The sequence below is a fragment of the Pterocles gutturalis genome, unplaced genomic scaffold (genome assembly GCF_000699245.1).
Source record: "Pterocles gutturalis isolate BGI_N339 unplaced genomic scaffold, ASM69924v1 scaffold5175, whole genome shotgun sequence".
Classification (NCBI taxonomy): Eukaryota; Metazoa; Chordata; class Aves; order Pterocliformes; family Pteroclidae; genus Pterocles; species Pterocles gutturalis.
This window is the reverse complement of record NW_010143225.1, coordinates 18139-41656: the sequence shown is the minus strand read 5'-3', so window position 1 is coordinate 41656 and position 23518 is coordinate 18139. Positions and strand designations below refer to the sequence as shown.

The following is a 23518-nucleotide window of genomic DNA, read 5'->3' as shown; positions in this document are numbered from 1 at the left end:
ACAACTAATACATTAGTATTGCTAATATAAGGTTGCTGGGAAATGTGCAAAGAACTGTCTTTAAAAGTATATCACTATTAAAACAAAAATCAATGTCAATTTAATACAAATGAACTCTTCCAGTTCTAATAACCAGCGATTATATTTATATATATATATATATACACACACACACACATACGTATATGTCTTTTGACTTCTTTTAGTTTCTTATTCATATAACCTTCTAGGAAAACCACATACCTTATTGTTCAATAGGTTTATTTAGAATGAAAGTTCATTTTATTTCATAAGTTGTGTTCTGGCAATTCCAGTAAGACCCTATCACTCATATGACACGTTTATTTCAACTAAATGAAAGACAGAGAAGGGCTGTGAGGAGCTGGAAAAAAATACGAGAAGTGCAGTGTCTTAGTTCTTTCTGGAAATCCTTCTATACTCAATGATTTCTTAGCTTTTCCATTATTAACTGCTATTTTCATGAAACTTAAAGATTTCTATAACTGCAAAACAAGTGTTTAAGATCATGGCAATTTTCATAGCACATTAATGAAGACTAAGGATTGCCTTGTTCCTCTTAACAATACTATTTAAACATTTTAATTGAGTTTTCAAATTAAATGGTCTACAATAAGGCATATGTATAATTTAGAACTTTTAATATTCTACATCCAATTCTATACTCATTATTCTTAGCCATGAGGATTTAGGAAATGAAATGACTGCTTAACTTGAAAAATATCCACACTGATTTTTTGTTGCACTAATGGAAAAGAAGGCTGTTTCACACAGGAATGGCGAGACTATCACACAAACTTATTTTTTTTTCTTTCCTTAACTAAACATTTAGCACGTAACTTGAACAACTGTTCCTTTTTTTTTTTTTTTTTTTTGTAATTCCTGAGATTGATCAAAGACTAAACCAAGAAAGAAATCCTGTTATGGAACACCATACTGAATTCAACATAATCGTCATCAGGGTTGCCAACTTAAAAGGCAGAGCATGAGAACTCTACCTGCGAGAGACAGGGAGTAACCAGGAGTAGCAGGAGGTTGTCATCTTCCAACTGAACAGGCAATGCAGATGAACTATCATGATGAACTTCCTGGTGGGATCATGCGTGTATCCTGCAAACCCTAGAAACCTTGGGTTCTTCTTCATTCTTCTAGGGAGAGATGGCCTTGGCCTGATACTGCCAGCATCTTATCAGCAACTCTTTCTACCTGCTCGCTATCTCTGCTCCTTGCCATAGTTTTCTTGCACAACTATTGACTATCCCAAACCCCATGTCCCACTGTCTGAGGGAAGCGCTGGTTCAGAAGCCCTGAAATTCAGTGCTGCTCTTCTCCAGGCTATTTTTCTCCACTGCTTCTTCATGCCTCTTCACTCATTTCTCACTTATATTCTTCCTTGTCCTAAATTCTCCTTCCAAATACAAGTTTTCTTACCCAATAAATACGTCTTCCCTTCTTGAGATTTCTATTCTCATACAGCCGGTGACAAGCTCTCCCTCGTTTTCACACCCAGTCTCACCATAACTCCTTGCCAAACACACTCCCCCTATTCTTCCAGTCTCTTCAGTGTTCAAATCTAACAGGAATGGACATTCAGAGCACAGAGCAAAATCACTCCTGATTATGTTTCTATTTCAGAAAGAACTGGAAAAAATAAGTAGAGAGACACACCAGTTTTGGCCATATAATGCTGTGCTCAATCATACTGGCTTTTTTAAACAATCTAGTCAGTATAACAAAATTGTGAGAAGCTTTGATCCATCACAGTGTGAGGACAGAATCTTAAAGAATTCTACTGCAAAAAAAAAAAAAGTATTAAATACATTTTGGAGGAAAAAATAATTGCAGTTTTCCAAAGACTTATATATGTTGGCATTTAGAAAGATTTTGACAAGTGCAGTAGAAATACTGTGTGGATTCAGTTTTATCAGCTCCTATATTTTAACACCTTGAAGCTATGCATGGAATATTACAGTATTTAAAATATAATATCACACAATTTTTAACATGGACTAGACCAGAATAGAATAGAATAGAACATGAACTAAGCCATGTAATTATTCTGCCATCCCTTAAATGACCAAGCTGCTATGGCTAAAAATAAATTCAATTTAATTTGATGATGATAATGGTTAATTAAAATTACTTTAAAATAATAGAAATAATTTGCACTAAATTTTAAAGCAAAACAAACATGCAGCCTTTGCTCTCCCTAGATAAACAAATCCAGCCCCAGGCAAAAACTGAGCATGAAAATATTAACTTGAACAATTAATCTGCCAAAGTTACAAGTGATTGAGTAGGGAGAAGGTTGGACCCAATGAACTTAAAGATCTTTTCCAACCTAAATGATTCTGTGATTCTATGATTCTAAGAATCAGTAAAGGGCATTATCAATCTCCCCATATTACTATGTTAAATTTATTCTCTTTAAGGCATGTGACATGCTGAGTTTAGATAAGACATGGTAATATCATCGTTGAAAACTCCTAATTACCTGTCATATTCATATAACTGTATGAGTGCACTTCTACGTATTTTTTTTACTCATCACTCGTATAGTATCATCAGGTCGAAAACATGGTGTAAAAGTCACCATCTGAAAGTTCTACCTATAGCACTTGGTGGTCTTCCTCATTTGGAAAACATGAGTTTCAATTCTGTTTCCTCACAAAGCTAACAGGAAATGCAGCTAATTTCTTTCAGCAAATATACACTTTTAAAACATGTGGAATAGTTTGTCAATGGATGATCTAAGTCAACTCATTAAAAATCACAAAGGAGCAGTTTTCAGGACCCATTACTAAAAACTGCAAGGCTTTTTTACTAATGTTGTGCTTCATAAAACCATCACCAGAAAACTGTTATTAATAGTTTTACAATGCACAAAGCATAATATTAGTTGTAATGGTTTAATACTGAAAAGTCAAATCTGCGTATCAATATAAATTTAAAGGTGTTTCCATAAAATATCCTCAATTCAACAAGGAAATTTATGTAAGTAAACAAGAAACAGTTGAGGAACATTACTTTCAACATGGGAAAAAAAATCCCCTGACACTCCAACATAATGGTTCTCCTTTTTCTCCCTTCCTCAGCACCTCCTCCTCATCCAGAAAATGTTTTTTTGCAAAGATGCATGTAAAAGAAATCAAACAGGCTTTTCACAGCAAAACAGACAACTCAGACAGCTTTTTCATCCATGAATCTTTAATATCTATCCAGAGTTAAATGCTAAAGTGATTTTTTTATCAGCTGAAGCAGAGAAGCTTGATGTTACCATTTTCTGAAGTTAAAAAGGAAGTAAAACCTCACGATGGTACTTCTTTATTTTTATGGATCTTTTGCCTATGTTGTTTGTTCCTTAACAGAAGGAATGAATATCTAAAAGCTACAGGATTTTTAGACCATGATTTCATTTTTTTTTGGAAATAGGAAAGCAGACATCTGCTAAAGAGTAAATTGTAACTTCTCTCTCAGCTGCGTTAGTGTTCCGCAAAAACACTAGAACAAAAAAATCACTTTGTTCTTCCTACTTTCATAGAAAATTTGATTGGAATATATCTTTGTGGGTCACCTCATCCAATTTCGTGCATGAAACAGGATTATTACGAACACTGGATCAGATCAGCCATGGTTTTATCTAGCCAAATCTTAAAAATCTCAAAGGGTGGATATTTCACAACCCTTCTAAGCAACCTGCTCCAGCACTACGCCACCCACCTGCATCTTTTTTTTTCTTCTCAAATTGAACTCAGGACATCCAAAGCCAGCACTTGTGGCCATTGGTCCTTCTATACTTGCAAGAGTTTAGTTTCATCATCTTTGCTACTGAGTACTTGTAAGGTGCTGTTAGATTGTCCCTTAATTTCTTCTTCACAAAATTAAACAAGCCCCAGTTCTCTCAACATCACTCTAACCTCCATGTGATTTAGGACTTTGAGAACCTGTTGGACCCTCTCCTGTTTTTCCACACCCCTGTTGAAGTAGAAGAACAGGAATTGGTCACAGCTGTCTAGAAAATAACTTCTCTTTTTTCTGCTGGCCATGCTTCTCCTAATATAGCCCCACATGCTGATTACCTGACGGGCAATGAAAGTGCCCTCCTGGGTCCATGTTCAGCTTCACACTCACTGTAACCTCCACGTCAATTTCAATTAAGCTGCAACTCGTGTTTGTTTCATGGCCCGTACAAATGTCTGCAGCTGTTCCACCTGAGAAGCAGACTTCTTACTGAACTTGATGAGGTTTCTCCTGGCCCAGTCCTCAAGTATATCAAGATCCCTCTGGAATATAGCTCTGCTATTTGTCACGTTAACCACTCCTCCTTAATTTACTATCCTCTCCAAATTTGCTGATGATGCAATCTGTGTCATGATCTAGGTCATTGATGAAGATATTAACTGACGCCCAAAGTATCCTGAGCTACTCTGCTCGTCACTGACCACTTGACAGATGTCAAGTGATGATCATTGCCTTTTGAGCCTACAGGTTCAGTCAGTTTCAGAACCAGGTTCTTATTTTGTTCCACACTTCCCCAGCTTTCAAACAAGAGTGATGTGGCAGACTTGTACAAAAGTCTTACTAAAAAAGTATGCCACTGCATGCAAATGAACATAGCCATGCTGGGAGAAGGCTAATGAGCAAGGTGACAGCATATATTCCAGGAGATACCTAAAAGGCAGTCTAAAACCTTTCCAAACCTCTACAAATCTTATCTTCTTTCCATCTATGCATTAGTTGTATGTGTTTATCCAATGCTTCCTTGTGTTTGGATGAGAAGCTGCTGGAGGAGTTTTAAAGGATCGTCCCCGTGTTACAGCTTCTCCTGCCCACAGAAGAGGTATGAGAAATACCTTCGCAGTCACTCCCCAGGAGTGACTAGTGGGGAAGAGGAATCACCATGTGCCCCACAGCAGATCCCAGACACACATCTGTGGGAGTTATGGCCTGGGTCAGGTATGTCTCTGGAGGCAGCTGTGTTTTCACCAGGCAAAGAGGCATTCCTCGTGAAGGCAGCACCTGTGCTGAGGCACTGGTTGGTACAGGGCAGCCACTGCTCTCCCCTCATCCATGCAGCTAGTCATTTCATCAGGAAAGGCAATCAGGCTTGACAAGCACATGATTTGCTTTTGGTAAATCTATGCTGACTATTCCAGTTACCTTCTGGTCCCTTAAATGCCTAGCAAAGATGATGTCGAGTACCTCAGATTTTTCTATATTGTCTGTCATCACATTGTCTTCCTCCCCCCATCAAAATCCTTCATCGTCCCTTCATAAAATTTTACCTTCATTTTTGAAACTAGCACAGTTACAGAATCAGCTTTTGTTATTCTTTATAACTCTTGTAAGTCTTAGCTCAATCAGCTTTCTGATTTTGTCATTAAGCAGTCAAGCAATGCTTGTCTACATCTTCCATTCTGGGTCATCAGAAAGTTTTTGCTCAGCCAAGAAGGCCTTCTACAGAATCCCCCTCCTTCCTTCTCATCGGGATGATTCATTCATGAGTTCTCAATAAGTTTTATTTAGAAATCATCCATCTTTCATGGACCCTATGGCTCTGTGGCAGCATCCCAAGAGATTTTGCTTAGCAATCCTCCAAAAAGGCTGAAGTCTGCTCTTCTGAAGTCTACAGTCATAACTTGACAACTATCTTTCCAAACTTCCTTTGAATCATGAACTGAACCAACTTGTGGTCACTCTGATCCCAGCTGTTATCACATTTGCTACTAGTTCTTCCCTTTTCATAAGCAACAGGTTGAGCTGAGAATTATTCCTGTTTCTCCCCTCTAGCAGCATTAGGAAATTGTCAGCAACACAATCAAAGAGTCTCCTGCATTGCCTGCACAACACCAGAAACTAAAACAAAAAAGGACTTACTTGCAGAACGATGAAGAATGCATTGATACAGGTACTTGGCATATAGCTTTTGTCCACTTTTGATCCTACATTCTACTAACTTGAAATTGTGTTATTTTATTTAAATTTTTAAAGATGGCAATCTTTATAAAAATGATAGGAAGGCAAAGCTTCCATCTCGAGTGAATTTCAAATGAATCCATCATACCAAAAAGTAAATTATGCCCATCACTGACAGCATTTTGGACTAATAAGGTATACAATGTACAAAAGCTCAGTAATTTAAAGACAACATCCAGCTTCATTAAAAGTTGTTGCTGAAAATTGTTACTTTTCTACTCCTTGTACTCCAATTATTTTTCCCCATAGTTTTATTAAGTAAAAGTTCTATCATTTTTTTTCAGATACAGATTCGATATCAGACAAAAAAAAATACAAGTTTTTGTCAACAGAAACACATGGTTTTGTTGGGCAAAGTACAAGTATTTAGCGAAAATAAAATAGAACAGGAAGAAAAAAAAGAAAACTGACAGAAAGTGGACAAAATTAAGTTGACTGTTCAAACATTTACACTTTAGTTATAGATTCATTATAGCAAGTAAGTTAAAAGAAAGCTTGTCATTAGCCTCACTCAAATCACATGTACAAAGAATTACAAAATTGCAAAAGCCTCTTACAGTGATGTAACTGTTCCAAATATTTTTAGCTGGCACAACTGAAAATCTGCCAGAAGTGTTGCCATATTATGACTGCACAGGTAATAAATTTGCCTATGTGACCACCATGTAAATTAGCCCTGAAAATCTATTATAACAAGAACCAGGTAGTTTTAATGGATAGCACTGCAGTAGCTGGCAATCATCTCAATTATAAAAAAATTATATGAGGAAACTTAATTATTAATGCTGCAATCAAGTGACTTGTAAGGTTCCCTAGAATTATCAATATGATAATTAACTTCCCAAAAGTTTTAAAGTCTTTCTAAACTGCTCAGCAACAAAGGCTTTCCAAATATCTTCTTACTTTAAAGGCAGACTCATAAGCAAATCCTATGGCATTGCAGAGAGAGTGCAATCACTGTTCTCATTTTATAGCTGTGAAAATCACTGTGAGAATTACCTGCGATATTTTCAATAGTTCCACTTGAATCAATAGGCAATAATTAACTAAAATGACATTTTTTTTTAAAAAAAAGGCTCAGTGTCATTCAAGGGTTAAATGGTTTGATTTTGAAGGTCAGAGCTTCCTAGTCATTGTAGTCAGAAGAGAAACTCAGTCTCTGGCTCTTGTTTGGGTGTCTCTCAGATAAAGCTGCATGATGTATGTCCAGTGAGGAAATGCAATGGCAAGAACTGTAATTTTTCTTATGACTACATTCATTTTATCTTTTTGCTTTTGTACCCTGGGTTTCAGTGTAGCATATAAACTATTATCAGTAATATAATTAAATCCATAATAGCCTCTGCCTTTTCAATAGGTCAAAGTAAATACCTGTTTGGAACTATGAGATTTTCATCTGATTTGCTCTGCTGCATTCAGAGTCTGCTCCTATTACTCAACACCTTTATTTCTGCCAGCGTTACGCACCTTCCACAGAAGGCCATGCTTGTAGAGTCAGTCTCCCTTGTCAATACTGCCAATGCCACAAAAGGCTTCAGGTATCACACTGTTGTTAGTGAACACACTAATCTGGAAATCCAGCTATGAAGAAAAACCAGCAAAATGAACTTGTTTAAAAATAAACTAAATAAATCAGGATAGGAATATATCTTTCTTCCTAAAAAGATCAAAAGAAACACACAACTGTCTAAAAACACTTCTTCATTACCTTACATGTCTTCTAACCATTTCAACGTCTTTTAATTCTCAGGGCAGCTTTCCTCCTTTTTTAGGATTCACTTTCTGTGACTTCTTGGTCTCCTTAGCTATTATCCACTTTTAAGGTTGCATTTTTTTGCTCTGTTTAGACTTCGCCAGCTCTTTCTCAGTAATAATGGTGCTGACATTTCATTATAGAAGGAGAGAATTCAGCACTACAAGCTTATTGATAAAGCCTACATCACTGTGACCCAGATACTATACTCGTATTATTCCTATACATTAGCATCTTAGAAATTGTGAGGTCAGTACCAGCCCAGGTAAAGCAGCCTTGATACACAATTTAATGAAATCAATATTTTAACTATTAACTAAAAAATATAACTTCTTGGAACACTTTGGAAAAAATCATCCTAATTGAATGTTTCATAAGTTGAAGGAAAGCAAGGTCAGCTTTGCATTCTCAATCAAAACAAAGGGGAAATTATTTTAGCCAAGACAGGGAAGCAAGGTGTGGTTTCCACAGATTTACGTCTTGATTAAACGTGGTATCATGATTTAGTTACTCTGAATCTGGCTGATCCAACAAGTTAAGCAGCTTGAGCTCATAAGCATATGTAACAAGAAACATGAAATGCAAGTTAGCAAGTTATAAAGCCCATGAATACATAAGTGGATGAGATTCTTTGGCTTGAGATACACAGTAGGTCAGGTTAGATAATCAGAACAGCGCCCTCCTAGCTTTAAACACAATTAATTTATAAATACTGAAGCACAGGAAAAAAGTAGTTTCTCATTTTCTGTGGCACTAGACATTATTATGAGGGCTGCATTTACAAACCTAACAACTGTTGTCTTCTAAGTGAACGGTAGTGCTATTCAAAAACAAGGTAAATACACACTGTCTCATCAGTGACATTCTCTGTTGTTCTAACATGAGCCATAAAAGAACATTTTTCTATGTGTCTTTTCTACCTGGACATCAACTCCACAGACAAAATTCTGCTACCATACTTCCATATAGTAGCCTCAATTATTTTGGGATTATTAAAAAAAAAAAGGATTAGAAAGAATTTCCAGGGTCATTTTGCTGATAATCACATTAAAAAACCCCAAACCAACCCTTTTATAAAGGTATCAATTGTCACAAAACAGTTTGCTTTTAACCTCCATGCTGTCACAAAAAACTGTTTCATAGTGTGATTGCTTTAATGGTTTAGAAACTTTCCAGTTCCCCTCCTACATTTATTTGCAGACAGTTTATAATTTTTTTTCCCATAGTGTTTACTCTCTGTGACTTTTATCTGTCAATGTGCCTACCCAGAGCAATTACAAGCTATTTCAGCCTGGCTTTCACTAAACAAAAGCTGGACCTTTCAGAGTGGACAGGTACAAACACACATACGGTCACTCCACCCAAACATGCAGTGAGCCACAAGAGTCACTGATCCTGACATCTCCTAGTTGTGCTAGTAAGGAACTATCACAGCTAACACACCTGTTAAGAAGCAGGAAATTTTGCTCAGTGCCAGCATTGCTCTAGTGCAGGACTGGACCCAGACAACACAGCCTTCGGGTCACTTTATTTCATGGGATCTTTCTCTTAGTTGTCTTCATACCTGTAACAGTCTCAATTCATCTTCCTTTTAACACGGGTGAAAAGAACTATGTGTGGTATTCTACTGGAGGCACAGTGAACGCTTTACCTACATCCTTTGCTATTGTCATGAAAAGTAACAGAGAGAAGCATCTGACCTGGTGTAGTCATCCTCCACAAGCATGTGCTTTGGAATGGGTGAGTATCTTCCTGGTGAGATAGGGGCCAGGGATGCCTTGTACTCTAAAGTGCCATTGTTTCCAGAGGAGAGTATATGGTTTTCCATTGGTGGAGAATAAGCTGATGGTAAGAATAAGCATTTCTAATTAGCCACTGTCATGTTTGGTTAGATGCCACAAGAGCACAATTTTTTTAGTTAAGTACCAAGAACCTGCTCATTGCTGTAAATAACATCAAAAGAGACAGCGGTTGCCTGAGAGAGCTTAAACTGTAACAAGAAAGAAGGAACAGCTGGACTTTTCCTGAAAGGTTAATAATAATAATAATAATAACAACAACAACAACAATAATAGTGCTGGCTCATTTGCAGGGATTCACACTTTAGAGGGGATATGAATATGAAAGGATAGTTTGGGAGACAGGAAACGTTTTCTTCAATTAGGACTGTCTTGAAGAAAAAAATGCAAACAGGAGAGAATGAGACTGAAAGCACACTTCTCTTTTTGGCTCCAATATACAGCAATGGGAGTAATAGAGTAAGAGCTCAATGCAGGATAAGAGCAGGAATTTTATGTATGGCAAGAATTATGTATGGTGAAGATTTAAAGCTATGATCTAGTAAAAGTGACAAAATTCCCAATAAAATTGAAATTTCAGTACCAACATAGATAGTGTTTAGATCACAGTCAATCTGTATATTTAAAAGAGAAAGTGGATACAAATCTCTTACATATTAATGATTAATAATTAAAATTACAGGACTATGCTGTCTGATTCTATATTGGGTCTATGGGTTTTGTTTGCTTGCTTTTTGCTATTCTGAAGTTACTGGGGGTAATTATGACTGGAGAGATGTAATAATAGTCGTATTCAATTCTCCAGTTAATTTAATTAGAAAAGGAAATGGTAAATAAGAAAAACGATGATATGTGCTTCTGCAATGAGCTATGATTAATTTTCTCATGAAAATAAGACAGCTAAACTTTCTAGTATTAGTTTCAGTCTTTCTTTCAGATGCCGAGATACAGAATGTTTCAAAGCAAAATATCTCTACAGGGAAAGTCCATTACCCATTCTGAAATATTCTGAACATGTAGGTGTAATGAAAGGTTCCCTGAGGATAAATGAATCTTTATGCACCAACAGCCTGGGATGGGCTACTGCAAATCTTTTCAACCTTTACTCTCCCTCTGGAATGACTTCTGTCTTCTCATATGCTGCTGATCTATAATCTGACATAATAAAACACACTGGTTTAGAACTCCCGAATTATTATTTTAGAAAGTATTATAAAGCAGGAGATTGGACAGGGACATTCAGCATTTTTACTTCTCGGGCTTTGCTACGATCCAGACCAGACTGCTGCTGAACAATATGATTGCCATCTGTTGTAACATTTGCTAAGTAAATAGGTATCCTCAGCACAGTTGAGTATACCACCTGATGTGCACATTACAAAACCTTCCCTTCTATTTTTATGGAGCAGTCTGAATAAAAAAGATTATGAATTTTTAGCTTTTCCCTCAACTTTGTCAGTCCATAGTAGCAACACTTACGCAAAAGTGAAGAAAAATTTAAATGTCTAGCATTTACTGGGAAAATCTGCCTCCCCCAGCCCTCGGTTCACCTTAAGTGCCCCTAGAATTATTGGCAGGAGAACAAAATGGGTGTGGATTAGTTGCTGAAGCTCTTGTCAGAAATGAAATGGCCATCCAGCTGTTAGATGGTGCAGCTTGTCCATGTTCATAGTTGAATCCACAGCAGACAGCTTTTAATGAACGACTGAATGACGAAGGGGAGTTCCAATAATGAACTGTTTAGAACAACAGGCACCAGTGGCATAGAGACTGGCAACGGAAATGTTAAGGTCACCGTGAATGAAAAGGGAATGGGACCGCCTGGGTATGGATGGACACCCGGAGGACTGGCAAGATGGGTAAAAGAATTGCATGTATTGATAGCACCCAGGTTCATCAATAGGTCATCAATGCTCAACATAACTACGTATAACTTGTCAGGACAGCCTACACCCAAATTGAAATAAAGACTCAAGCCATTAAGAGATGATGGCAGGAGATAAAGGCTAGATCGGAGCTTGGGACACTCAGATAAGGAGACAAAAGAGAAGTGAGTAAATCCAGAAAACACATAGGTGGGACAGATGGGAGAGACAGAAGATCCTAATTGCTGTCACCTCCTTAAGGGTACAAAACCCACATCAGCAAGGAGGTTGTCAACATAAGAAGAAAGCATATGTGTATAATAAGGACTCTACAGACTTATCATACACATATGCTTTCTTATATATCTTGTGCTTTCTTATACTCTTGTACTTGGTCATCTCAGGGTGATGCACCTTGATGCACCTGGATGTCCTGGTGATACACCTGGATGCACATCTTTCTATCTGAATGCTTAAATGAGCCTAGATGATTTTGAGTGCTTGGATATGACAGTCTGATTGATATCAGTCTGTTTCAAAATCAAATTATCTTCCCCTCCTATAAGATCCTGCAGTGAGCTTTACTATACTTTTTTCAACAACTTTTCCTACAACAGAGTGTACACTGATGCAAGGACAAATAAGGCATTGGTCCTCAGTGAAAAAAATAGCAGATGAACATACATAAAATTAATGGACAGACTGAGAAAGTGGAACAATAATTTAGGAATTGGACATATTTAGAGAACAGGTAAATTTGGTAAGTGGAACAGTGATTTTTCCATTCCAAGTGAATATTTTGTTCAAATATCATAAATATATTTTCTCAGGCTTTTTACTAAGTCTGTACAAGAGGGTTTGCTGCTTATTCCAAATTTTCAGTGGACAGAGGACTGCAGTCTACAAATCCAATCATATTTCTAAAACACATTTGGATGTACTTATCACTGTAGTTGTCACAAGAGTTACAGTTCAGTCTGATACCTGGACAATGGCTAATTGGAATCAGCACAACAGTACATCGGTACTTTTGCTGCAAAAATACTGTAGCAGAGTTATATTATTTGTAATACTTCAGGAGTGTAGCATGCTTAAGTTGCAATAAGCATTTCATTTTTGCAGCCTTCCAAGCTGTTTCATAAACTTTAAAGTAGTACTTTGGACAAGCTATGAAAAAACCACAATCACCTGCGAAACCAATATCTCCTGCAAAATGAGTTGCAGAAATCACTTACAGTGAGTAATATCTGGTGGGCCATAAGGATCAGTCATGTAAATGGTGGTGGGCTTTCCAACCTTCAGATACACTACATCTGATGTGTTCTTCAGTATCGCTACTGCCTCTTCATGGGTAACTTCTTCTAAACTGTAGTTATTTACCTTAAAGGAGAAATCAGACAGGTGAATCGGGATGCAGAAGTAGACACAAAAAAAAATGACAGTCATGCAGTTATCACAATGTTGGGAAAAATGCTGTAGACAAAGAGCACTGAAGATTACATAAGCAATATTGCAGCAAGGTAGAAAATACAGTTTTCTTACTACATGCATATTCAGAGACTGATGTAGCAGTATTGATAACATCACAGAATCATAACGGGTCCAGATGGCAGTTGGTTGTTTCAGTAGAAAAGTCCTTTGTGATATTCTGCTACCAGTATCATTATTAGCATAAAACCATATTTAATAATAATTCAATAACTTAACAGCACATCATTTACAGAAACTGTCTACGTTATTTGACCTATCAAGATGAACTGTCCAAATTCATCTCTTAGCATGCCCGGCTGCGACCTCAGAAATACTTAACACCCTCAAAACTTTCCATCCCCGATATGACATTGACAATTGAAATAATAAGAGGTATTGAGTGGTATACACAGTAAGGGGCTGCCTGTGAGGTGCAGGAAATGAAAAAGGGCAGTTCTGGATGGGGGAAAAGGGAGTTTCATAGTGAAAGTTTGTCAGTTTTCTGGAAGAATGGGAAAGAGACATTGAAAGAGTAAGAGAATGTCGTACTAGTTTTATGCTTTATCAGAAAGGATAAATACTTAACAGGAGCAAGGATAAGAGGACAGGACTACAGGTTAAATAGGGAAGGAAACAGTGGCAATACACCTTGCCTATTTATGCTATAATCACAGAAAAAGAAAATCCAAATAAAGTATCAGAAATGGTTTATCATAGCCATGTATAAATTTTATTCACATACAAATCTGCTATAACCACAGAATGTCAACAATAGGTCGTCTTCCTACAAACAGAATAGTGAATGGTCCCTGCCCCAAAAAGCATACATCCTGAACAGAGAAATTCTAGGATAGAGGAACAAAGAAGGATGTAGATCAGGTCTCAGACATGTGGTGCAAGCCAATAGATAACGACAGAATCATAGAATGTCTTATGTTGGAAGGGACCCATAAGGATCATTGACTCCACCTCCCTGCTCCTTGCAGGACTACCTGAAACTAAACCATATGACTAAGAGCATTTTCCAGACAGTCCTTGAGCTCTGACAGGTTTGGTGCCATGACCACTCCCTGGGGAGCCTGTTCCAGTGACCTACATTTCAAGGTGAATGTTGTATATGAAACATTTTATTGTGATGTAAAGTGCCATCATCCAACTTCTACAATTATTGCAAGGATTCCTTGTAAAGCTTATGCAAGAGGGAAGAAAAAGTCGGTCCTCAACTATAGTATAACACAGAACAGCTGTAAATCACTGAAAAAAATACATATTTTATAGGGAATTTAGTGTCAGTAAATTATCAGAGACCTGTCTGTGACAATAAGCAACTGCCAAAGGGTTTGGTAACTGGAAAGAAATCCAGCTATTATGAATCACTTGAGGACTCTTCATACCCAGATGATTTCATCAACACCAAGAGAAAATGATTGCTATTGGACAGTATTGCTAAATGCAAGGATTCTTATTAAACTTTGTTTCTTGAATAATCTCAGACTTGGTTTTAAGGTTAATTGAAAGACGCAATGACAGGCATGTTATGACAATTTGACATGATGAGCAATGATACAACCTAACACTTAGAAGGGAGTTGCTGACACTGTATGCTGTATTTTGACATCTTCTATTTAAATAAAAATCTGACCCGCATCTTCAATAAATTTCTCTGGGTGTTTTTTTTTTGTTATGAACAGCAGTAACATACACATGCACTTTTAATAAATAAATGTCTTTTAAATTGCTAGGTTGATAGCAAGAAGTGTCTGAAATTAAGCCTTACTTGTTTATGTATTTCAAAACTGTCGAATACTGAAGATTCACACTTTTGGAAATATGACTGCACAGTTATCCTTTACCTTTTTTCCTTCCCGTGCTGTCTGTCTGTACATTGTACTTGCTGTGTTTCATCCTAACTGCAAGCTTTTTGAAGAAAATCTCACATAATAACCTCCCACTATACTGCTGTTGGAAATAAATGTTCTTAGTCAAAAAAAGACACAAAATGAAATGTCATAGTACTGTCTGGATTTAGATTTTTGGTCTTTTCAGGAATGTATAAGAACAATTAAGACACAAATTGACTTGTTGCAATTTTTTTTCAGAGTTTTTCCTGGAAATCTAGCAAATTAAATTTTGCTTAAGACTGTTATACTTTCATCACAATGCACTTGGATGTCACAGTTGTGCATCCGGAGGATAAAGAGCCATTTTAGAAATAGAAAATTTAGTATGATACATATAAAACATATTACTTATGACAGGTCCTACTTCTTATCTCTCTGACAATAACTTTACTGGACAGGTATTTTACCAACACTGACTACAAGTTGTACAAACCTTGAAGATGAGATAAGAATTAAAGACCAAGCAACTCTAAACTAAGAATTAATATCTGAGCATTTATGCATTATGTTTCTCTACAGACACTTTAAGATCCTAGGGATCATTGCAAAGTTTACGTACAATGATTTTTTTTTTCTCATTTCTAGTATATATAAGCTTAAGTGTGCAGAACATTGTGGAAAACTGAAATATGTAGAGCTGGAACTTGGTAGAACTTGAAAGAAGGTAACACATAAGTGAAATCAAGATACACAGGAGAGCTTCAGAGAAAAGACAGTGAAAGAAAATTTGAGGAGAAGAAAGGACCCTTCAAAGTAAACAGAGTCCTGCTAGAAAAAGTATTACAGTGACAGATACCAAAAATTGCTATTCAGACTCATTCCAAATATATAGAAAAATCAGAAAATCACTCATCTCTAGAGAGAACAATCTTAGAAAGTTTCCTACTAATTAATTTTGTCCTGGACTGCTCAGTTCTCAGTAAACAAATAAATAAAGACAGACTCAATGTACATCAAGAGCAAATAACTAAATAAATAAATAAGACCCCACATTGATCCATTCATTAAGACAAATATTCTCAGTGGTGCCCTAAGGTCTCTTTCAAACGGGAGCTCTTTGACAAGGAGACAAAACCACTTTCCTTAGTCATTGCCAACATCAATGTAGAAGTACAGTACACAAAATATACTGTGCATTTCCCAATTTCTTTAAGAAGGTAGTCCTTGCTTTGGGCCTACAATTCCCGTTAATATTAATATGTGCATGTATTAATATATTTTCTACTTTTTGATCATAAAATAATTATTACATATAAAGACATCTGTATGTATTCTGATATACAAAAATGAAAACATTAATACTTTGAATAATTATATTGTTCAGCTCCCTAGATATTATTGCAAGATGACTCAAGTATGTAATTTTTTTCACAAGGAAATCTCTGGCTATCATTTTTCAAAACATCATGCCAGAGATGTTGATTATTAGGAAATAAGGTTTTACAGCTTGTTTTGATTGTAAGATCTATAGAGAGAGGAGAATCTCTCAGAATCTCCAAGAGAAACTATTTCTTGACCTTCTTCTTGTTTCCATAAAAGTTGTGCATTTTAGCAGAACTTAAAGTACTAACTCCAGCGTTTTTAGTGGTTGTGGCACAGTCAGTGCATGATACCAGAGCTTCGCTTCCTGCTGTCGAGATGACCTTAGCAGAGCATGTGGTTTGAAAAAGGAGTTGAGTTAGAGGTAAAGAAGGTAAAGAGTGGGAGGTGTGCACAAAATAATAAATTAAAGCATATATGGCATACAACCCTCTGAGATGCTGAAGTTTTCATGCAGAAGGGCTGACATCAGAGCTGAGTGGGTAGAACGGGTACTGCACGCCATCTTTCTGGGTCTAAGAAGCCAGCATAAGTAGCAACGAATTGAGGGGGAAAAAAAACCCAAGACAAATTCTGAAAAAGAAATTCATCTGAGTGGTCAGTTTAGTTACAAGCGTAAGGTGCTTGAGCCACAAAATGCTGTTACAGGAGCCAAAGGAGAGGAGTCAGAAGGAAAACAGGCATGGAGCAAGTGGAGCTTTTCTAATGGGAAAAGTTCCTTATGCAGAAAATTCAGAAATGCAAATAGCACCTGAAGTAAAAAAGAAATTAGGAAAGCTGTTTCTTTAAACAGAAAGTATGTGGTACAAAAGACATACTGATATTACAGGAAAAGAATAAGGGGAAGTAATAATATAGCCATAGAGAAGATAATTAAAGATACAAGTCCAATCAAAGAAGTTATTCGAGTGATGGGGGAAACCAGTAAGAAATGTTGCCAAAGAGATATAAAAAGACTGGGGTGGGTTTTTTTCCTAAATGGCATAATAACAGCAACGAAGTGCAAACCTAAGCAAAAATTATCTTATTTGGAAATTTTCCTAGATTCATATTGGAAAACAAAGGCACTGAGAAGAAGTTTGAAAATGTTAGAATCCTCAAAATGACTATACAAGTGCTCTAAAGAATAACTTCATTCACAACAGCATAAATTGATAGAATAAGAGCTCTGGAGGAATAAGCCTGTCTTATTTAATTTTCTTTTTTTTTTTTTTTTTTTTTTTTTTTAAAGGGGAATTCATTCATTTCCTCTATTGATTTAGGGTAAGAGAAATTTGATTCACTCAGTGAATGAGACAAAGAGGTGATCTTTACCTTGCCAGTGGTAATGTTTGCTTTTGTGTAACATTGTACTTTTCATTCAGAAATTGGATTTTCCTGAGTGAATCCCGAGTGAATATTTGCTGGTGAATTCCTGTGACGTGCCAGCTGTAAATCTGGAAGGCTGATGGCCTTTTTAAAAACTCACCATGATTTAAAAGGCTGTGAAAAGTGAAATGTTTTTCAGTGCTGGAGAGCAATCATTTGTCCTAAGGATGTAAATCTGTTTGGATTAACTAACTATTTATAATCCCATGGGCTCCTGGGTTAGTTGTACAAGTCCTGGACTCTGAATAGAAAGAAACTGTCTGTCTTCAGATAACACTGTCTGTTAATCCCTCTGAAATTAGCTTGCTTAGATTATTAACAGTTACGGGCTAAGTGGCATAAACCAGATCTTTGTGGAGAAATGCAAGAATTCGTCCTGTGCAGACAAGTATGAGGCTTCAGGCTTCAAGTGGTGTAGTGCATACACAGTGCAAGAGGCACTGTACTGTATGGGACCATCACTTTTCAATCTCAGTTTATACTGCTTTTGGTAAAAATAAAAGTTTTTAAGGTTAATGAAGTGGCATGAGGATGATACAACTGTGAAGGAACAACCAGTTAGGAATATCATTAGAAGAAATAAATTGGGAAGCTTATTGCTAGGGTAAAATCCAAAAACTGATCCTAGCAAATCAGTTTAAATGCTAGATAAAGCATTGCAAGGCCAGGGTCAATGACAGTGTAAATCTGTCTCAGAGCCCAGCGCTGCATCAGGAGGGACACAGCCACCCAACTCCCTGAGCTGGTTCACCCTAGTTCACTCTCCACATCAGAGTATATTTTTTCCAGGGTGTTTCCCTTGTGCTAGTCAGCCAGTACAACCTACAGATCAGGTACTATCTGCCCATACTGTTTTCTTCCTTTAAATCTGATTGAGTAATTACTGTACTTCATCAACTGCCACAGCAGCTTAACTCTGGATCTGTGGGTGCACCGACCTGAGTAAAGAATCACGGAATCATAGAATCATAGAATGGTTTGGGATGGAAGGGTTGGAAGTTCCATCCTTGGAGGTTTTTGAGATTCAATTGGAAAAATTCCTGAGCAACCTCGTCTAACCCTATAGATGACCCTGAATTATCATGTTAGCCTATGATGCTCTGTATGTGATTTCCCTTTGCTGCCTTCCAGTGCAAGGAGAAGGAACCTAGCTGAGCCATCCCGTGCTGTCACATTCTCAGCGCAGGCATCACCACCAGCAGTAGAAGACATTATTGTAGGCATTACCACCAGAATACAGTAAGGGAGTATTTTCCTCCTAGCTGTAAGTCTCCAGAGAAGACCTCTGATCTGCTCCTTTCACGTACACCTAGAAAAATCACTGAGTTCATTCTTCAACTTGAGGACTCTTATGCCTCCTCCAGTAATTTTCTTAATGGGCACCTCAGGATTATCTTACAATGGAGCATTTTGCTGGGGAAGTGCTCAGGACAATAAGCCTTAAATGCAGGCTCAGTGCCACAGAAACATAACCGTACAGACATGCCCTTGCATAGATTTCACAATAATCACAATGCTCAATATTTACATAATATATCTTCTGAATGCTTAACACACTATTAGCAATCTGCATTTAGTAACGGTAGGGTCATCAAACTGCAAAATGCTCAGATAGCACCTGATGGTATTACATTTCTATATTAGTTTTGATTTTGCAGCATCTCTTATGACATCTTGTATTTTAATGCATTTGATTTGCGTGTTCTTTGGGATCAGAAAGCATTTAATACAAGCTTATCAGAACACAGGTACAAAAATGAAACAAGCTCCCCAGCAGCTGTTGAGAATTCCAGAAGAATGACAGTCTAGTAAATTTTATAGAGAAATGATGGAAAAAATAAAGGTCAAGAAAGGATGCACTACTGAGAATAATAATAATAAAAAAAAGGATGTGTTCTAATATATAATCAATAAGGAATCAGTGAAGCTGAAGTAGGACCGTATAGATGACAAGGGTAATATTGTGTTGATACACTGCCAAAAGAAAGTAATGAATTCTTTCAATCACTTTTCACAAAAGAACATGAAGTAAATGCCATGAACTGACAGATACTTCACAAAGTAGAAGAGAAAAGATATTAGAAGTACACAAGTTACAAAGAAATCAGGGTGTCTTGTTGGAGAGAATCATAAAAAACAGCTGTAATCTGCACGAATTTTAGAAATAAATTTTGATCTTGTAAATTTATCTCCACTTTAATGGTTAAGGTATACAAAGAGCAAGTTGACTTCCTATGCAACAGTGAAAAGATTGGTCTGGAAGCACATGACTAATGGAGAGCAATATTATGATTGTGTTTTGGGTTTCTTTTGCCCATTTTACATCCAGTGATAAAATGAGATGACATTAAGTAAAGAACTGGTCCAGACTGAAAGGAAAGCAGTATAAAGATGTGACATCAAACACACCGAGATTGACCTCTGCTCATTTTCAGAGGTCAGATTCAGGAGTATAAACTTGTCACCATGAAGAACATCTACATCTGACTGCAGTGAATCACAGGTTCAATGCTTAACAGACAAATCCTATAAAAATTTGGAAAGAATTAATTTAAACATAGTAGTGTATAAAACAATTATTTTTATATTCAGATAAATTCTGATTAAATTACACTGGAGATGGTGAATGCAGGGGTTTTCTTTTTTGTTGTTGTGGTTTGTTTGTTTTTTCCCTATAGATTATTTATTACCTCAAGTGATTTGGAAGAAATTAAGAGTAAGGTAAAAAATATTTGCAGATAACACAAAAACTGTGAGGAATTCTCATAATGAAAAAAACCAACAGCTCAACACAAGCAGATTTGCTACAAGGTACAAAATGAAAAAATAAGCTGCAACTTTGGCAAATATATATTTTCTACCAAAATGAGCCAAAATTTTACTGTACGACAGTGACTTGAATTTTATTGTGTTCAGAACCTGCAAAGAAGAAATTCCAAAGAAATTGTAACTTCTAGTTTCATTTTGCTTTGATTTTGAGAACACCATTTGATCCTTAAGCTGTTTTATCTGTCCACTTGGGTTAATTAAAAAATGTCACACGGTCACCAATCCAGCATCCAAGTGCCTTTCCTGTTCTGTTTAACACCCTGTATAAAAGGAACGGTCATCTTCACATGTGGCTGGAACACAGTGTCCATAGCCAAATAAAGAAAACTTCAATTAGACACAGTTTTTCAGGCTGCAAGTAAGGGTCATGGCAATTTTTTACTGCTTAGATATCATGTCACAACACAGAGCTACTGCAGTACTTTTTTTTTTTTTTTTTTCATGGCACTCATTCAAAAAATATTTCTCTACCTGCTTTAATCTATGCAAATGCATTGACATGAATACAACTTGACATGGATTAACTTCTGCTGATTCACCAGGGTCAGGATTTCCCCCTTAACAAAGAATTAAACAAACTCTGTGAGTGGGAAAGGATTATCTACAGGGAACAATGTACTAGCACTGCAGATATCAGGAGGAACTTCCTGAAGTGAGATCCATGAGAAAAATAAGTACACTGCCTCAAGGGAATGGATGGAAAACTTTTTTTTAATATCTGTATGGAACATACACATTTCATTCCTACATGTACTGAAATGTAGGTAACAGTCCACTGACAGTGGCTACATGTGAGAGTCTAATGGCATGTTTTCACATTTTTCAATTTTCTTAAGTTGATTGGTACAATCAGTACTGCCATAGAACAGTTTGTCTAAAACCTTCCTTTAAAGATTTGTGGTGCATTTTGGCTTGTTACTAATATGCATAATACATTTATTTTTCACTCAGTTGAAGGACTGTCAAAGTAATGTAACCCATTGCCTTTTAACAGGTCTCAGAAATATATATAGACAATGGGAAAATGAAAATGACGGAAATATAACTCAATTATTATAGATGCTGTAACGGTTACCTCCAGTAAAACGTATGAATGAAAGTCACACAATCATAGAATCATAGAATGGTCTCAGTACGAAACAATTTTCAGCCAAATAAAATGTGATGTAAATTTGTCATACTTACCATAAGAAGTCTATCTCCAACCTGCAACCTCCCATCTTTTTGCGCAGCTCCTCCGTCAATAATCTTGGTGACATAAATGCTGTTGTCCCCAGGGATGTGTTGGTTTCCCACCCCTCCTGCAATACTGAAACCCAGACCTGGAGAAGATACGGAAAACAAAACATTAGCAACAAAATATATATCATTAAAGAGGAAGGCAAGGGTAGCATGTATTTAATCTACTGTACAATTACTGTATTTTTTACAGAAATGCAAATAACATAACAGATATCTGTGTGGTCTATACTCTTTCACTTTTCCTGGAAGTCAGGGACAGAAATAAATTAAGGAAATTTTTTGTCATGTACACTTAGAGGAAGGTAGAGACAAAAAGAATTGAACCAGTGATGATTCCATACCCATGGCTTTGTCCTCGCGAGGGGCCAGTGCAGCCTACATCAAGAAGTTATGGCACAACTTGCCACAACTAGTAATAAAACTCTGAAGCTTGGAGTTTATCGTGCTAACTATTAGTATAAAATACATCACAGTCTATCAGAACAAAATTAAAAGAATTCTTGTCCACACAATTTGAAAAATACACGGAGAGGTGTATTGCAGATTTTGCAAGTTTCTGCAATACCGCAGTGAAGGGTATGCGAAAGCAAAAGATAAACAGTGTAGACATTTGAATTTAAATCTGCTTTGTATATTTTTCTAGGACACAAATATCTTTGGCTATGGATCCATAAAATAAGAAAGCAATAGTCCTTTGTACACATATAACTTCTGTTCAGTGATCTGTGAAATTCCTAGATAAGCACCGAACGAGCAAAACTTTCGAACAATGTTAATAATACATGCCAATATGATACAAGAAAAAGAAGGCAAAATAAATAGATGTGGGGGGAAGAAAAAAAAGAGAGTTTTATAATTTTCCTGCTTTTCCTGTCCTCTGACACATTCCATAAACAGACAAATCATTACTTTCATTTATAATAACATTTTTATCTCTCCATCATAGAAATAACAGAAACTACTGTGCTTTATTTCCATAAAAATCTACTTCATACAGCTAATTTTTCATAGACCATATAGCTAATGGGAACTTCCAGCTGAACAAATAATCTGTTATCGACAATAACCTGCTTAGATTATTGCCTCAACCAGGCATTTCTCTTTTAGCTGTACAGAAAAAAACAGTTATATCTATTTAGAGAATAATCACTCATTTTATCTATGAAATATATGCTGTTCAGTCATTCTTAAAACAAACATGGTAGTAATAGCTTCAGCCTGAGCAGTAAAATGCATAGTAAAAAATTAGTTGCCTGGAATTTGATATTTTATTGCAAACTCAACAGACTCACTGCTTGTGCAATAAAACTTAAGGAAGGGTTTATTTAATACACGTAGGATTTTTTTATCACCTGTATGAGTACAGAGAGAAGGTTTTTTGAGTGAATCAAGTATTTTTTTTTTCTCACATTATTTTCATTCGATCGTTATTTAGCTTAACAAATATATGAGGTCAGATAACATAATCGACTCTTTACTGGATAGTGCCAAAACAGGTACAAAAATAAACCTCTAAATTCATATCTCAAATTGAAATATTACTTAATTAAGGAGACTATTTAACAATACATATGAAGTTAATTCTGAAGTATAGGATAATTAAAATAAAGCTTTATTTAATTTCCAGCTAAAGCTTAGTGATCACTGTTACTATTTATGCACTATGACAAGGACAACAACAAGAATAAAAAGATCTTCAGCATTGAAGAATTTGTTCATTAGCCTGGGACTACTAACAAAGAAGCAAAAATATATTCTGATGAAAACATCAAGAATGAAAATTTTCCTTAAAACATGAGTTGTGGAGAAAGAAAAATTATTGTATAATGTTCCTTGGTGACATAATTATCATCCTTTTGACCCAAAAAACATCTGCATATGCTTCTACCAGTAAAGTGAAGATCTGAGAGTATTCCAGAATGATGATGAGAGCAAATGAGTTGGCTAGACTGCAGCCGGAGAGATTTCTTCAGCTCC

General features: G+C 36.4%; 1 protein-coding gene across 1 annotated transcript in view; it reads right to left on the bottom strand.

The window, feature by feature from the left end:
• LOC104469904 (disks large homolog 2-like) overlaps positions 1–21621 on the bottom strand; it is a gene marked incomplete at both ends in the record, with an annotated part of 83987 nt that extends 62366 nt beyond the window's left edge. The window contains 3 exons of the mRNA XM_010084641.1: positions 9448–9589; positions 12647–12791; positions 21485–21621. Coding sequence (XP_010082943.1) covers positions 9448–9589; positions 12647–12791; positions 21485–21621 — 424 coding nt within the window. The remainder of the gene's footprint in view (positions 1–9447; positions 9590–12646; positions 12792–21484) is intronic.
• Between the last annotated feature and the right edge of the window lie 1897 nt (positions 21622–23518).